This window comes from Odontesthes bonariensis, chromosome 8 (genome assembly GCF_027942865.1).
Source record: "Odontesthes bonariensis isolate fOdoBon6 chromosome 8, fOdoBon6.hap1, whole genome shotgun sequence".
In the NCBI taxonomy this organism is placed as follows: Eukaryota; Metazoa; Chordata; class Actinopteri; order Atheriniformes; family Atherinopsidae; genus Odontesthes; species Odontesthes bonariensis.
Genome location: NC_134513.1, coordinates 14,234,421 through 14,250,111, shown reverse-complemented (window position 1 = coordinate 14,250,111; position 15,691 = coordinate 14,234,421). Strand labels below are relative to the sequence as shown.

The 15,691-nt window shown below is 46.2% G+C and overlaps 1 protein-coding gene across 1 annotated transcript; it reads left to right on the top strand.

Annotated features, from left to right (window-relative positions):
* The first annotated feature begins 238 nt into the window (after positions 1 to 238).
* gnsa (glucosamine (N-acetyl)-6-sulfatase a) lies at positions 239 to 15,594 on the top strand. Its single transcript, XM_075471850.1, has 14 exons — positions 239 to 558; positions 5,115 to 5,174; positions 5,259 to 5,465; positions 6,345 to 6,410; positions 9,201 to 9,299; positions 9,419 to 9,586; positions 9,667 to 9,749; positions 9,907 to 10,025; positions 10,117 to 10,220; positions 11,142 to 11,243; positions 11,599 to 11,709; positions 11,810 to 11,920; positions 12,050 to 12,210; positions 12,932 to 15,594. The coding sequence occupies exons 1-14, from the start codon at positions 397 to 399 to the stop codon at positions 13,005 to 13,007; spliced, it is 1,629 nt and encodes a 542-aa protein (XP_075327965.1). The 5' UTR covers positions 239 to 396; the 3' UTR covers positions 13,008 to 15,594.
* Positions 15,595 to 15,691: the final 97 nt, after the last annotated feature.

The window sequence follows — 15,691 nt, the reverse complement described above, 5'->3', positions numbered from 1 at the left end:
GAAGCACTTCACAGAAAACAAGAAAAAAAAATATGGCAGGTGGTTGTAAGACTTTTTCTTTTATTAAAAGAAAAAAAAACTGCGGTCAGTTATATTAGGTAGATGAAATATAAGTTAAAAACAAACAAACAAAAACAAAACAGGGCATTAAAGCCTAAAAATAGTTGTTATGCATGTAAGGTGGCTTCTCATCGTCAAATCAGGTGACTCGGGCTTCCGTAGCTGAGCGCTATCACATGACCGGCGAACGGGGAAGTATTTTTTTCTCACGCAGTAACAAGGCCGAGCTTGTTTTCTGCTCCTCCTTGAACCCGTAACTGTATTTCACGCTGTTTTAGGCGCAGAGCTGCGGATAGAGACAGACAGCTCTGGTAGTTTTTAGTTGAAGTGACAAAAATGGGGATAAATCGCTGCTGTCGGCCGCTGTTATTGAATTGTCTCCTAATCTGCGTCACTTTGTGGAGCGAACCGAGCAGCGGGCTCTGGGCCAAATCAATCCGAAGACCCAATATTGTTTTGATCCTCACCGACGACTTGGACAGCGCTATCGGGGGGCTGGTCAGTAGCTTATTATTTCACTAATTGTATAACGCATATCAGATTTTCTTTTATAGCTTAAGAACCGTGACGTGTTTCTTTTTAAAGGTCTGTTGCAGGCTGAAAATTATGAGGAAAAATGCGATCAGTCTGTTCTGATTTGATTTAAACTAGTTTGATAAAGCTGACAGTTCGCATTCCTGATTGGACACATCATTTAGGCATCTCACTGAGTCAGCAGTCTTATCACTTCCTATCTGCTCCCACTGTTTAGTGGAAACACCCCCCTTCCTTTCGATAAAAATCCACCTTTTACCCAAAACACACAGAGAAGATGCAAACTGAGATTACCTAAATTGTTGACATTGCAATGTAGGACAGTTTTGTACTCCTTAATCTCCTTAGTGAGTGTACTCCTTAGTGTGACTGAAACAAACAGGGCGTTTAAACATGTCTTACTTAACCAAATTTACATTACAGTCTTGAAGAGTGAATAAAACCTCTCAAGATGTTTGTTAAACTCCAGGAGAGATACTGCTTAACCCGAAGAAGTCACTCACATTTCAAGAATAGGCTAAAAAGGCTAAGTTCTCATTGTCAATGCACGCTATGTGCTCGGCTTTGTTGTTACATTTTATGGTACATTAACTTATTTTGTTCAGTTTTATCCACAATCCTTATTAAAGTATACCAAGCAGATATGATAAAATGTCTATTTTTACATATATAGCTCACTGTCACTGACCTCTTTTACTTTATATGTGCATTTTGTAGTGCTTTTCTTTATCTATACCTCGAATGTTATGCACAATAAAACTAACCTGGAAAGATCTCTATTACCAGTGATTTTTTTTTTTTTTATTCAGGTGAATGTGCTTTTAAAAAAAAATTCTTCAGTTAAAAACAATACAATTTGAAAGTCATATATATATATATTTATATGGATTAGTGTTACAGACATCTTTAGGGGGTGTGGGAAGAAGACGTGCCTGCAAGTGTGAAACTTATGAGCAAAGTAGAACATTTTGTTCCAAGTCAAACATATTTCAAATTGATCCATCCATCCATCCATCCATTATCTTCCGCTGGTCCGGGGATCGGGTCGCGGGGGCAGCAGCTTGAGCAAAGAGACCCAGACGTCCCTGTCCCCGGCCACTTCCTCCAGCTCTTCTGGGGGGACCCCGAGGCGTTCCCAGGCCAGCCGAGAGACATAGTCTCTCCAACGTGTCCTGGGTCTTCCCCGGGGTCTCCTCCCAGTGGGACGGGCCCGGAACACCTCACCGGGGAGGCGTCCAGGAGGCATCCTAACCAGATGCCCGAGCCACCTCATCTGACTCCTCTCGATGCGGAGGAGCAGCGGTTCTACTCCGAGCCCCTCCCGGATGACCGAGCTTCTCACCCTATCTCTAAGGGAGAGCCCAGACACCCTGCGGAGGAAACTCATTTCGGCCGCTTGTATTCGCGATCTCGTTCTTTCGGTCACTACCCACAGCTCGTGACCATAGGTGAGGGTAGGAACATAGATTGACCGGTAAATCGAGAGCTTCGCCTTCTGGCTCAGCTCCTTCTTCACCACGACGGGCCGGTGCAGAGCCCGCATCACTGCAGACGCCGCACCAATCCGTCTGTCAATCTCCTGTTCCATTCGTCCCTCACTCGTGAACAAGACCCCGAGATACTTGAACTCCTCCACTTGGGGAAGGATCTCATTCCCGACCCGGAGAGAGCATTCCACCCTTTTCCGGCCGAAGACCATGGTCTCAGATTTGGAGGTGCTGATGGTCATCCCAGCCGCTTCACACTCGGCTGCGAACCGCTCCAGTGAGAGCTGAAGGTCACGGCCCGACAACGCCAACAGAACCAAATCGTCCGCAAAAAGCAGAGACCCGATTCTGAGGTCGCCAAACCGGACCCCCTCGACGCCCTGGCTGCGCCTAGAAATTCTGTCCATAAAAATTATGAACAGAATCGGTGACAAAGGGCAGCCCTGACGGAGTCCAACCCCCACAGGAAACATGTCCGACTTACTGCCGGCAATGCGGACCAGACTCTGACACCGGTCATACAGAGACCGGACAGCCCATATCAAGGAGTCCGGCACTCCATACTCCCGGAGCACCCCCCACAAGAGTCCCCGAGGGACACGGTCGAACGCCTTCTCCAAGTCCACAAAACACATGTAGACAGGTTGGGCGAACTCCCATGCTCCCTCCAGGATCCTGCGGAGGGTGAAGAGCTGGTCCACTCCTTTTTAAAGAGGGGGACCACCACCCCGATCTGCCAGTCCAGAGGCACTGCCCCCGATGTCCACGCGATGCTGCAGAGGCGTGTCAACCAAGACAGCCCCACAACATCCAGAGCCTTGAGGAACTCAGGACGGACCTCATCCACCCCCGGGGCCTTGCCACCGAGGAGTTTTTTGACCACCTCGGCAACCTCAGCCCCAGAAATGGGAGGTCCCACGTCCGAGCTCCCCAACTCTGCTTCCTCATCAGAAGGCGTGTCGGTAGGATTGAGGAGGCCCTCGAAGTACTCCCCCCACCGACTCACGACGTCCCTAGTTGAAGTCAGCAGAGCCCCGCCCTCACCATACACGGTGTTGACGGTGCACCGCTTCCCCCCCCTGAGCCGCCGGATGGTGGACCAGAATCTCCTCGAGGCCGTCCGGAAATCGTTCTCCATGGCCTCCCCGAACTCCTCCCAAGCCCGAGTTTTTGCCTCAGCAACCGCCGAGGCTGCGTTCCGCTTGGCCTGTCGGTACCCATCAGCTGCTTCCAGAGTCCCACTGGCCAAAAAGGCCCGATAGGACTCCTTCTTCAGCTTGACGGCCTCCCTCACCACTGGGGTCCACCAGCGGGTTCGGGGATTGCCGCCACGACAGGCACCGACCACCTTGCGGCCACAGCTCCGGTCGGCCGCCTCAACAATGGAGGCACGGAACATGGCCCATTCGGGCTCAATGTCCCCCACCTCCCCCGGGACATGGTTGAAGCTCTGCCGGAGGTGGGAGTTGAAACTCCTCCTTACAGGGGATTCCGCCAGCCGTTCCCAGCAGACCCTCACAATACGTTTGGGCCTGCCAGGTCTGACCGGCTTCCTCCCCCACCAGCGGAGCCAACTCACCACCAGGTGGTGATCAGTTGACAGCTCCGCCCCTCTCTTCACCCGAGTGTCCAGGACATACGGCCGCAAGTCCGATGATACGACTACAAAGTCGATCATCGAGCTGCGGCCTAGGGTGTCCTGGTGCCAAGTGCACATATGGACACCCTTATGCCTGAACATGGTGTTCGTTATGGACAATCCGTGACGAGCACAGAAGTCCAACAACAAAACACCACTCTGATTCAGATCGGGGGGGCCGTTCCTCCCAATCACGCCCCTCCAGGTCTCACTGTCATTGCCCACGTGAGCATTGAAGTCCCCCAGCAGGACGAGGGAGTCTCCCGGAGGAGCACTCTCTAGTGCCTCCTCCAGGGACTCCAAAAAGGGTGGGTACTCTGAACTGCCGTTCGGTGCATAAGCACAAACAACAGTCAGGACCCGTCCCCCCCACCCTAAGGCGGAGGGAGGCTACCCTCTCGTCTACCGGGGTGAACCCCAATGTACAGGCGCACAGCCGGGGGGCAATAAGTATGCCTACACCTGCTTTACGCCTCTCACCGCGGGCAACTCCAGAGTGGAAGAGAGTCCAACCCCTCTCGAGGAGGCTGGTTCCGGAGCCCAAGCCATGCGTCGAGGTGAGTCCGACTATATCTAGCCGGAACCGCTCAGCCTCGCGCACCAGCTCAGGCTCCTTCCCCAGCAGAGAGGTGACGTTCCACGTCCCAAGAGCCAGCTTCAGTAGCCGAGGATCAGACCGCCAAGGTCCCTGCCTTCGGCTGCCGCCCAGCTCACATTGCACCCGACCCCCATGGCCCCTCCCACGGGTGGTGAGCCCGTAGGAAGGGGGACCCGTGTCGTTTCTTCGGGCTGTGCCCGACCGAGCCCCACGGGCACAGACCAGGCGCTCGCTCAAATTGAATACTACTAAATAGTTCCAGACCCCCTCTCCCGCCATAGAGTCATATCTAAGTCTGTTTACAACGCCCTGTATCAATCCTTATTGCAGCATAACTGAAGAAGCCTCTGGCTGAAGATGCTTTGTTATTTGATAACTGTGTTGTATCGAGGGTGTGCAGTGTTGTCCATTATGTGTAGCAGCTTGTACAGTCTGCTCTGTTCCTTCTTGTAGACATCGTCAGTGTTGCTTTTGTAGTTCAGTCTGTTATCCAGGTAAACTACCAGGAATCTGTATTCCTCCAACACCTCCACCTCTTCTCCTAGGATGGAAATAGTCTTTGGTTTGTTTGCATGGTTTACATTCACGATGAGGCGATGGCTCCCACGCCGTGCCACAAAGTGGTCGACCAGTTCCCTGTACTCGGCCTCGTGCCTCCATCACATCCAAGCGCTTCCTCTTGGAATGAGTACAATGGAGTGTGTTGGAAGCCAGTAGATGTTTATAAACTCAATGATGCATGATTTAAAAGAAAACTAATGCTCAAAGTAAAACAACACGTTTGAATTTTTTTCAGAATCCACTAAGTAAGACGAAAAAACTAATTGCCGATGCAGGGATATCCTTCACAAACGCAGTAAGTACCATTGACCTTGTTGTCTCGTTAGGGACTCGACTGTTTTCCTTCTGCCGGTGCCCTGACTCTCCCACTGTCCTTTAGTTTGTCGCCAGCCCGCTGTGCTGCCCGAGCCGAGCCAGCATCCTGACGGGGAAATACCCCCACAACCACCACGTCATCAACAACACCTTGGAGGGAAACTGCAGCAGCACGGCCTGGCAGAAGAGCGAGGAGGCCCACACCTTTCCCGCCTTACTGAAGACCTACGGCGGCTACCAGACCTTCTTTGCCGGGAAATATCTCAACCAGGTGAGAAGAGGAGAGACGAGCATGTGAATCGGCACAATGCGTAACAGTTGCCCCTTTTTCTTTGTCTGCGGGTTTGTTTTGCTGCCCTTATCTGAAGAATGAAGGGGCTTAAAACTGCGTTCACGTCTGCTAATGGCACATCAAAGCTGATCGACTTCCTGTTTTGAAAAATGGGCTTCTCCCTTTTTCTTCATCGTTTTAGCTTTTTAAAGTCCACATCAAAGGGAACGATTTTCTCTAAAAGAGCTGTTTGAGCCCCTTTGTAGTCCAGCATAAATGCCTGCCTGGTGGCGGGTTTGGCACGCCTCAGTACTAAGAATGACCAAGCAGTCTTGCGCTCCGCATCGATCAAATGGTCAATCGGAGCAGACTTGGCCTTTAGTGGGAGCAGCAACAGTGTACAGTATGACAAAATATAAAGTGCTTTGTGAACATTAACACATGTAAATAACTTGTCTTTGAATGACCAAAGATGGATGGAAAGAATCTGCCTTTACTTTGTAATTTGTGTATGTCATGTAGCGGTAAAGCAAATGTTTTTGGGTGGGTGGAGGAGGATACGGAACCTTATCAGCAATTGATAATCCCTGAAAATGTAATGACAAAAGGAAACAAAAAGAATTCAAATCAACACCAGTCTCATCTTAACAAAGTTGAAATGGTTAAATATCAACTTGTGCTTAAAATGGAGTTTACATCTGTGACGGATGAGAACAGTCTGCTCCAGGACTATGCTTTACATCGCTTTCTAACTGAGTTTCTTCTTCTTCTGTTTTCACCCTTTCTTCTGTGTATCTGCATCCCCGGACGCATCATTTTTCTCCACGTCTTGAACACGTGCCATTAAAATATTTCAACGTGACCATTTCTGTCTTGCAGTACGGACACTCTGACGCCGGTGGCGTGGAGCACGTCCCTCCGGGCTGGAACTACTGGGTGGCGTTGGTAAGTGTTAGAAGTGATTGGGGAAAAAAGACTCTTATGGGGCTTTTTTTGAGCATCAAAGTAAAAGGTTCATTCATGTCGTGAACGAATATCCGCCGTTTGAAGCTTTGAAGATTGGATCCTCAAAAGAAAAGACTGTGCGTCTTTGTTTGCTGAGTCACTGAACACTGACCTGTGAATCATTCAAGCATGACGAAAGCACCTAACTCAAGGGACGAACCAGTGGCGTGTCTACACATAACGGATAACTTAGTGAAGGAGCTATTTTAAATTGTATCTTTAGGTCAAAGACCGATCATTTGTTCCCATTTCTTTTGTTGCATCTATGAAAAATGCCGACTTCAAGTTCTTTTTCTACCTCGCAGTGATCTCCTGGTGGTGTGGCAACTTTTCGTCTGCCTCGCTGTACTTTGATCCAGTTTAAAGAGAGCGTTTCAGAGACATGTGCCGCATCAGTGGAGGAGGGTTAATCTACTTGAACTTTCTAATGATTACATCAGATCACACTCGATTATTGATTGAATCAGACTCAAGAAATCTGACCTTTCTCTTCATAGGAGTTAACACGGTTAACAGTGCTAATCTGCTTTGGTTTGATTGTTTTGCCAAGAAATAATAATAACATTTCAGTTTCTTGTGCTTTGAAATGTTTATGAATCCTCAAACTTTCTTCATGTCCTCCATGTGATCTTTAATGGGGCACGTATGTTGATTAAAGGTTGTAGGTCTTTAATATCTCTCTGGGAGGTTTATTTTCTCCAACTGTGCATCTGAAAGGTGATCTACGATCAGTTTGCCTCGTAAATAACTGAAGTTTGTGCGGTCACATGACTGGAAACTCTCTTCTATTAGAAGTCAGATTATTAAGTAGATTAAAATTAGATTTTCTCCATTTTCCAACTGCTCTACAGAAATTGTTTAACTTTAACTTGGTTTTTACTGTTACGCTAAACAGACACAGATCTCGGCAAGGAACTCGTGACATGAAATCCAGCGCAACAAAGACGGACTTGTCAGATAATAAATCCTTCGGACTCGTTCTAGCTTCGCTTTATCTTCAAGCAAACCGCCTTTGAGGGACCTTTTTTCAGATCGGCTGCTGTGAAATGTAGAGGCCGCTGCTCGGAAACACGTCTTAGATCACGTGGTCGTGTGACCGTGCTGAATCTGAAAATCGGTGACATTTGCAATCGCTTGACTCGTTTCAAGACTTGTGAACCCAAACACAAATGAGGAGCAGAAAGGTTTAAGCTTGTATAGGAGAACAATGGGCCTCATGCAAGAACATTTTCGTATTTTTATTCTAAATTTCTCTTACTTTTTTCGTAAGAAGGTGTCGTACGAACACGCCACGTCAGATTCAACAAACGCTCTTAACTTCGGAAAAAGTGTGTAAACGACCTGCGTAAATGATGAATCCCACCCGTGCGTATCTAAGTTCACGTGCACGAGAATAGTAGATTTGCATACTCCACGCCCAAAGTTATACCATACAGCTGTGCTTCCTCACTCCTGTGCCAGGAAGTGTTGAGTGTTGAGTCATGAGAATGGCATCAAGGCGCATAAAGAACAACTTTAGGGGCTCTGAGACTGAAGTTCTGCTTTCAGAGATCCAAAAAGGAAAATCTGTCATTTTTAGCAGTGTCAGCAGTGGAATTACGGGAGCTGCTAAAGCGAAGAAATGGGAAGCAATTACGAGTGCTGTTAATACCATGTCACCGAAATAAAAAATTAATGGTTTGATATGAATGTGGCTTAAAAAAAAACGTCTCGCCATGGCCAGGCGCTCGATGACTGCAACTAAAGCCGTGCAATCAGTTGTTGCCTCATCATGATGGCACTTTGATGGGGTGGTCCATGAGGGGGGTCTTCTGGCACCACACCTTCTGGTCTGCCTGGGCTGGTTCAGGTAGTGGGAGACCCTCGTTCATGGCAATATTGCGCCATGAACGAGGTATGGAGACACACCCACCTGGCCTTCAGCTCAGTGCGCTCCACGACAGCAGAGGGGCTTTGGGTATGGGGTATATTTATTTATGTTTGCTTCAAAGTAATTAAATATACAATCCATTAGTCAAGCAAACTTGATTAGAATAACAGCGGACTATTTCACGAAACTCCTCCGATAGCTCTGGATCACTCGTAAATTCTGTTCGTACCTGAAAGAAAACGTAAAATACGAAAAGATTGGTGAATGCAAAAATTCTCTTGAATCACTCGTACGCACGATTTAAGAACAAATCTGTGCGTACGAACGGTTCTTGCATGATGCCCATTGTGTCATAGTTCTGTTCTCACAACAGGAATAGGACGGAAATTAGTTTAATTTGAGTCCTTTTCAGCTTTTCAGGCCGGATGTTTGCGTGCAACTTCCCATCAATATCAGGATTTAGCTTTCATTCCCACTCTGGGTACCAAAAATTAAAATCAAATTTAAGTCCCTTTCACCTTACTTCTCTTGGATGGTTGAGCTTCACTGCGAGCTCAGATTTTCAGGGCATTTACCTGCCTGGCAAACGGCCTCGGTCCAGTCCTGGCCAAATTCCGATCCGAGCTACATCTTAAGCCAATCCTGGTCCAAAAGACACCCTAGATGCGTGAATGTGGCAGAGCTCCAAAGTTCGCTTACATAACTAAAAGCCTCCATATTTGTACCGTGCTCCTCCACTTTGAACGTGTCATCTGCATCCTGGTGGCTGTTAAGAGGTGAACCAGATAACTGCCTTTCAGTGGAAAAACTCTATCGGACACACATCTGTACTTTTGGTCAATGTGATGCTTGTTTTTCAGGAGAAAAACTCTAAATACTACAACTACACCCTGTCGGTGAATGGGAAAGCTCAGAAACACGGAGCGGACTACAGCAAGGACTACCTGACGGACGTCCTGGTGAGGCATCTGATCGTCAAAAGTTTCAAGGCGCAGAAAAACAAAGTGTGTGTAATTAATATTGGGCTTATTATTCTGTTTTGTTCACCTCTCTCTCTCTCTCTCTCTCTCTCTCTCAGGCCAACATGTCTCTGGAATTCCTTCAGTATAAATCCAGCTACCAGCCGTTCTTCATGATGGTGTCCACGCCGGCCCCTCACTCCCCCTGGACTGCAGCTCCTCAGTACCAGGGCCGCTTCAACACCACCAAGGCTCCCAGGGACCCCAACTTTAACATCCACGGGAAGGTGGGGCTTTTAAAGCATTCGGTCTGAAGTGATTAGATTTAGCAGTGTTCGGTCGAATGACTTCTTCTTTCTGCGTTTAGGACAAACACTGGTTGATCAGACAGGCTAAAACTCCCATGACCAACTCCTCCATTCAGTTTCTCGATGATGCCTTCAGGAAAAGGTCAGTGGGAGATATCCTCCTCCTCTCCTCTCCTCTCCTGTCTCCTGCTTCCTATTTCTTTTGATCTCGAACACCGATACCGAACGGTTTCATATTAATTTACCCCTCGTTTTGTGATACGTTGCCCCTCATTCGTGTTGCTCGTCCTGGGCTGCAGGTGGCAAACTTTACTGTCGGTGGATGACCTGGTGGAGAAAATTGTGAAGAAGTTGGAGGTCAGAGGTGAACTGGACAACACCTACATCTTCTTTACCTCTGATAACGGGTACCACACAGGTATGCGTGTGTAATGTACTCATGACCAGCTGCTTCGCTTTACATTGTGAGCCAACACAATGAAGACATGCATGTCTTTGCTCCGTTTCAGGTCAGTTCTCTCTGCCGCTGGATAAAAGGCAGCTCTACGAGTTCGACATCAGAGTTCCTCTCATGGTCAGAGGACCAAATATCAAACCCAACCAGACCAGCCAGGTACTTTTTTATGACTAGTAAAATACGTTTAGTCCATGTGATTATATACCAGTGTTTCCCAGCCCTGATCTTACAGACACGCTGCCTTGCACGTTTTCCACGTTCATTTCAAATGAATGGGTCTGCAGAGCTTAAAGAGCCGACCCATTTATCCATCTTCACAAAATGAACCCAGTCTTACTTGGTATTGTTTCTTGTCAAGTTAAGAAAGCAGTCCAAACTCTGCTTAGCTGACGAGTTGTCAGATACACAGCTAGAGCTCACGGGAGGCTCATGCATTTCAGCAGGCCTATTTATAGCCTTACAATCTGTAGCATACCAACTCCACTGCAGCACGGAGCTCAGACCAGCTCTAAAAATCCTGTCCAGAAAATCTGCTTAAAAATCCAAATCCAAATCCACAATTTAGTAGAAAATAGTTTGTAGACCACAGTTCCTTCAAAACAACTCAAAAGGCTAAGACATGCGACATGTTTCCATGCACATCTCTGAGTTTCCTTTACACAGACATTAAGGGGGGGGTTCAGCTGGCAATGAGAGATGCTGCTGTGGCAGAGAACTATGAGGCTCTTCAGCACCCTGAGGTGGTTCGACCGCTGCATTGCCGCCCCTTCTTTTGGGTGGAGACGTGTGCGGAAAGGTCCCAGAGGTGTGAATTCTGTATACACGGTGTCCCAAAGTTTCCTTGTGGCATGCGTTGGAGATTCTCTCGCTAAAGTCTTCCACAAACTTTCTGCCTGTTGAAGACATTCACATTCAAGTTGTTCAGATCAGGCCTGAATTTATTTAATTTTTTTAACATGACATGTAATAACGCCCACAGAGAGTGCATCCAGTCTGCTGTGTTGTTATTCTGGCTCAGCCGTCTGTCCTCTGCAGCATCTGCTGAACTCAATTTAACTGAATGCATAATGTCCCCAGATGCTGGTGGCGAACGTCGACCTCGGCCCGACCATCCTCGACATCGCCGGCTACAATGTCAACAAGACCCAAATGGACGGCATGTCCTTCCTGCCCATTATGGTGAGAACTCTTAGCCTACGTTGCTATGAGCAAACAAACCCAGTGCCTGCACGAGCACAGAGATGTCTTGTCTTTTTTTACTTAAATTTTTTCGATATTTGATATTAAAATGCATTTAAACCAAGGACAGCTAAAATGAAGTGACTGTCAATCTGTTCCTCTAAAATCTACTGCTAATAGTTGATCTCAGTGTTGGGAGTTTTAAGAGATTTAAGTGACTCATGTTATCCTCATGCAACTCATTGTAAAGAATTATATCTATGGACATTTACACGTATTCGTAAAAAAAAGACGGATTGGGATTCCGTGAAAATGACAGTAGCAGTAAAGTAAAAGCTTGTCTTTGTGATGCCAGGAGGGGAAGATGAACGCCAGCAGCTGGAGAACTGACATACTGGTTGAGTACGAGGGCGAGGGGAGCAACGTGTCGGACCCTGCCTGCCCGCTGCTGGGACCAGGAGTGTCGGTATGGGGGCAAAAAAAAAAAAAAAAAAGGACTAAATGAAATCTAATGTAATCTCTGTTAAAGTGACACCTGCACAGCTACTGAAACTTTTTTTCTTTAGGAGTGTTTCCCAGACTGTGTGTGTGAGGACTCGTACAACAACACCTATGCTTGTGTGCGCACCGTCGCCCCCTCTGTCAACATGCAGTACTGCGAGTTTGATGACAACGAGGTACTGAGAACAACAAATATCTTTGCCTCATCACCTTCCTCAGCGTGGTGGCATCTGGTGGCACAATAGTTAATGAAGAAAGTGTTAACGTCTCCGTAACTTAGCGCTGCGGGTGTGTGTCCCCTTTAGGTGTTTGTGGAAGTCTACAATGTGACAGCAGACCCCTTCCAGCTGACCAACATTGCGAAAACCATTGACCAAGAAGTCCTGGAGAAGATGAACCACCGGCTGATGATGCTGCAGTCCTGCTCTGGACTGACATGTCGGACACCCGGCGTGTACGATCCAAGGTGATCTGGAGAAATGTAGAATTTAAATTGAATAGATTAAATGATGGAAAAAGATGGAATTGAATCGACGTTGTATTTAGAGTAAATACGAAGGCTGATCTGCTGACATTTGGTCAACATTGTTTCAACAAGCTGCACCCCCGACTATATGACGCTGAATCAGTTTTAATTAATTGGAAGTCATGGTGGAAAATTTGATGCGGGGGGGGGGCGGTGTCGCACTTCACAGCCGATCAAATCCAGCTGTGAACTCTGCGGCAGGTTATGTACTCACCATCAGTTTCCCTCATTTCATAGTAAACCCTCTGCAGAAGAAGCACAAACCAGCTGTTGAATTATGAACCAGAATCCCTTTAATTCAGGAAAAAAAAGGAGACACGACTTACCTTGTGCACCTGCATTTTTATCCTGTGTTTTTTTTTTTTTTTTTTTTTTTTTTTTTTTTAATGTTAAACAAACCAATTTTACAGATTTGGACGTCCTGCAACAGTCAATAGTAGCCAAATCTGAAATAATAGTTAAAAGAGACAGAGTAAAGATGCGATAATCACTTGACTTTGCTCTAATTTTCAATTAAGTCGAACGAACAATGGATTGATACCAGTTAAATATCCTAAAAGGAAAAAAAGCTTCTTTAAACCTTTGTAAATAATACCCATCATTAATCACTGGAAACAGTTGTTGTTTGTTGGCCTTGACTTTTTTTTTTCTTCCCTCCCAGGTATAAATTTGACCCACGGCAGCTGTTTCCCAGCGACAGCTGGAGGCTGAACAGACTCAGACATATAATGAAATAAGAAGAGGATCAAGGAGAAGATGGAGGGAGCAGATGAAAGGAGGAGGGCTGTGTTGTGTTGTGTTTTTCAGCCTCTCCTGCTGTCGTTGCCTTGTTTTTTAGCCTCCTGAGCCAAGCCAGTCTCTTTCACAGATGGATGGAGAAGGGATCACCTATTGGGGAGGGGAGTAGGTGGGTTACCACGGAGACGTGAGGTCTCTTTGGGTGCAGGATCCACCTTCAAACTTTGTGTTATGGCCTCTGTTAAATAAGTTTTGTAGACATGTGCGTGTGAAAGGAAGCCAGATTATCCGAGACTGATTTACACAAGCAAGCCATGACTTCCAAATCCTGTTTTGTTCTCAGCGTTTCTTTTGCACGTCGGCTCGGTCAGTCATATCGTTTTTAAATCGGTTTCTCCTGCTCGTCTAAATATCCAGTGTCCTTGCTCGCTCCTGCTGTATTTGGGGTGGGTACCAGTCATTTGGTAAAAGGGCATCGGAGTTAAACACACAAAAAGTTAACTGTAACCAAGGATTTTGAGCTTAAAACACGGCGCACATCAACATGTAACACGCTTCTGATTTCTTTTTCTTTAACGATCCAGCTAAAATTAAAAAAAAAATGTTTCTATAGTCCAAACACACATAATTAGTTCATTTAAAATTATTTGTGATTATTTTTTTGTCGGTGAGAACCAGCAGAATAGAGCAGGGAAAAAAAGATCCAAAAATAAAAGTAAGATCTTATTAACCGCAAGACATCTGCCCCCCCACACATACTCCTCTGATGTGGGCTGTAGTAACTCAAACAGCTATTTGTCAATTCAAAGCCCCAGCTCCACAGAACATGTCACTGGTTTGCTTCCAGTCCTCTCTTGCTGGCATAAAGAGACTTTTCGCACACTCATGCGTTTCCATTCATAATGCAATTTCAGTACGACTCGGTCACATTTCGGCACATTCCACACATGGGGAGCGATCTCAAGACGAGTTCTTGTGCTAACAGAGCACCGAAATGTAATGGGCTTTTCCCTTCGCCACAGTCCATGAAGTTCAGCTGGTTAGTTTTTGCGTTACCAGACAGAGAGCTGGACTACAGCTCCTGCCTTTGCAGGGCTGATGTCATCGTAGGTGACTGGATCAGACAGGACTTTAACTTGGGCTTTAAGGGTTCTTGTCCAATGCTGAAACCAAAAGGGAAAGTTGGACTCGTGATTTTTACTTTAAAGTATTTTAGTCACAATTAAAAAGGTTTCAAATAGGAAAACTCCCTGGTTGGTCAAAAGTTCCAAACCTTCCCAGCTGAGGCAGCTATAGTGAAAAGAATGTCGTCTGAAACCCCTTTGCGAGTAACACCCAGGTCTAGATGAGCATCCATCAGGGTGGTCCACCTCAACCTGCGTGACCTGCGATCGCACCAAACATAGACACGTGCAAGTTATCTGTGGCGAAAATTCATCGAACAAAAATGTAAAGAAGGGGGAAAAACTGGATAAAGAAGCGACGGTCGCCATCTCCTGGAGTAAGGACCAGAAAACACATCGTAGTTATCTCAAATTAGTGCCTTGCAGCAGATGGAGACATTAACAAAGGCTTACAACTGTAGCAACTGTACAACAAATACTCCCCTTGCAGACTGAATTGGACATCGGATGCCAAAATTGGGACGAAACGGTTGTGCCAACACTTTTACGTTTCATGCAGAGTTTTAAGACGAAAAACGTCAGTTTAATGGGCAGAAAAGAGTCATTTCCCTTTTGGGTCAATCAATGAAGTCTTTAAATAATTGTGTTTGAAGTCAAATTTCACTTTTGACGCGTGGAGAGCAATCAAACGGGAGGAAGGAAGACGGGTGCCAAAAGAAGTCCTCTTCCCTTATGCTTTTTAAATCGGCTCAGATCTGGAATTCTGATTTATGGGTTGGATGTGAGGACATTTCTGGCCAATCATTTAATTTGGGCTAACAGCTGACTTCACTTTTAAACTTTAAGGGAACTTAATGCCATAAACTGCATTAATACATAATAAGAAAATCTCCAAAGTTTTTTGGAAAGAATGCACTTTTGCCTTCTTTGTTTCACGACTTCCTTTTAGAGCTGCCCGACTCTGAGAATTTGTGGATATTCTGATTTTTCTTCCTTTTTTGTTCTCTCCCCCCACCAGAGCTGCTGTATATGGATCATTTAGGGACTTCTGAGTGGAAATTTGAGCTTGTAAAGTTGGCACCAAACTGCCTGGTTCCTGCAAATTATTCCCAGTAGGGATTTCACAGCAGCCACTGTTGTCAGTCTTTCAGATAATACTCTCGCACAGCTCTTTCTTCTTCCGTGTGTCTCAAACTGGACTGCATTAACATTTTCACGTACAATTAGAACCCCCGTGAGACCACAGGACTAACAAACGCACCGCGCGATGATTTCTCCTCGTGAATCACGCACGATCGCTCCGTTTCAACTCACTGATGCACTTTCTGATCTGTCGGAACCATTTTGGTCGTTTTGGCACCTTTCTAAGTTTCATTTATCAGAGTAGTTTTTAAATGATTATTACGATGATGTATTTTTTTGGCTCGTGTTTTTTGTCCAAATAAAAAAGATTCTCAGCAGAGACTCGCTTCACTCAGTGCTTTTGGTTGGAAGTTTCACTCCGGTTGGTCTAATCTTAGAAAAGAAACTGGAAAACGAGCAGAAGAGATCAAAAGTCT

Coding starts and splice junctions, on each gene's coding strand:
- gnsa (XM_075471850.1), top strand. CDS start 397: ATGGGGATAAATCGCTGCTGTCGGCCGCTGTTATTGAATTGTCTCCTA. Junction 5,175..5,258: donor GGATATCCTTCACAAACGCA/GTAAGTACCATT, acceptor ACTGTCCTTTAG/TTTGTCGCCAGCCCGCTGTG. Junction 10,026..10,116: donor TGATAACGGGTACCACACAG/GTATGCGTGTGT, acceptor GCTCCGTTTCAG/GTCAGTTCTCTCTGCCGCTG.